Source organism: Empidonax traillii, unplaced genomic scaffold, assembly GCF_003031625.1.
Source record: "Empidonax traillii isolate 1590-97213 ecotype Southwest subspecies unplaced genomic scaffold, ASM303162v1 scaffold5391:size8451, whole genome shotgun sequence".
NCBI classification, from domain to species: domain Eukaryota; kingdom Metazoa; phylum Chordata; class Aves; order Passeriformes; family Tyrannidae; genus Empidonax; species Empidonax traillii.
In genome coordinates this window covers 4,980-6,073 of record NW_020960584.1, presented here as the reverse complement: position 1 = coordinate 6,073, position 1,094 = coordinate 4,980, and the positions used below count along the sequence as shown (strand labels likewise).

Sequence of the window (1,094 nt, the reverse complement as noted above, 5' to 3'; positions counted from 1 at the left end):
AGAAGCGTGGGAGGGAGAGAGGCGCTGGGCCGGCTTTTATGCTGCTCCCGCAGGGGCGGCACAGCCTTGGCCCAGCACTGTCAGCTGGCGGCAGCTTGGAGGGGTTGGTTTGTGGGAGGCTTGGGTTGTTGGAGGTGTGTCAGGGAGGGCTGACTAAACAGCCAGAGCCCAGGAGAGGTGTGATGTCCTCAGGGAGGTGATTTGGTGTCCCTGGTGTGCTGTGGTTTGTGGGTGCTTTGTGCTGACTGGGCCCCCTCTTGTTGTGTGGGACTGGATGTCCCTCAGTGCTTGTGTTGCCCCCAGGAATGCTGAGGGAGCCATTTGATGTGCTGGGGAGGCCACTCTCCATCAACTTTGAAAAGTCATAGTTCTTTGGAGCACTTCTTGAAGGAGAGCTCATCTCCTGTAATTGTGAATGATATCCAGAGAGAGGACCTGGAAGAATTGAGGCTGCTCAGACTGAATTCAGGCTGCTCAGGTTCCATTCCTGCGGTGCATTTGGATTTCTGAAGTGTTCACACAACAAGGTACTTGGTCATTTAAACTTTATTTCTTGACCTCCTGAAGAAATGCAATAACCAAACCCCCAACGGGGCTCGATCCCTTTGTGCCCAGGCTGGGCTGTGACCCCAATTCCCTTATTCCCCATTCAAGACATGAGGGTTCATAACATACCACGTGTAAGTTGTAACATCTTGTACATGTGAGGAACAAACTATAATTACTGGTGATTGGTCAGTGTACTCCTCTCTCCTCTTCTGTCCTGCTGCAGACATTCCTTTGTGGCATTCTGTGATTCCATGTCCTGCCCTTGAGGCCGTGTCCATCTGACCTTGGCGGCAACTTTTGAGATTCAGTTGTAACTGGGAGGATTTGCATGGCAAGTGCATTTCTGGGAGCTTTGTAGACATGAGCAAAGCTTTGGTGGCAGAGGTGTCATCAGGGAGGTGAGCTCATGGCACTCGTGTGCTGTGGTTTGTGGCTCTGTTGTGCAGAGTGAAGCCTCTGCTGTGCTCCTGGATGTCCATCAGTCGTTGTGCTGCACCCAGGAATGCTGAGGGAGCTGCTTTTTGTTCTTGGGAGGTCCCTCTGCA

The 1,094-nt window shown here is 52.3% G+C and overlaps 1 protein-coding gene across 1 annotated transcript in view; it reads right to left on the bottom strand.

Annotated features, from left to right (window-relative positions):
• Window positions 1-119, bottom strand: part of LOC114073119 (feather beta keratin-like) — a gene marked incomplete at its 5' end in the record, with an annotated part of 1,253 nt that extends 1,134 nt beyond the window's left edge. Inside the window, one exon of the mRNA XM_027910909.1 lies at window positions 48-119. Coding sequence (XP_027766710.1) covers window positions 48-119 — 72 coding nt within the window. The remainder of the gene's footprint in view (window positions 1-47) is intronic.
• Window positions 120-1,094: the final 975 nt, after the last annotated feature.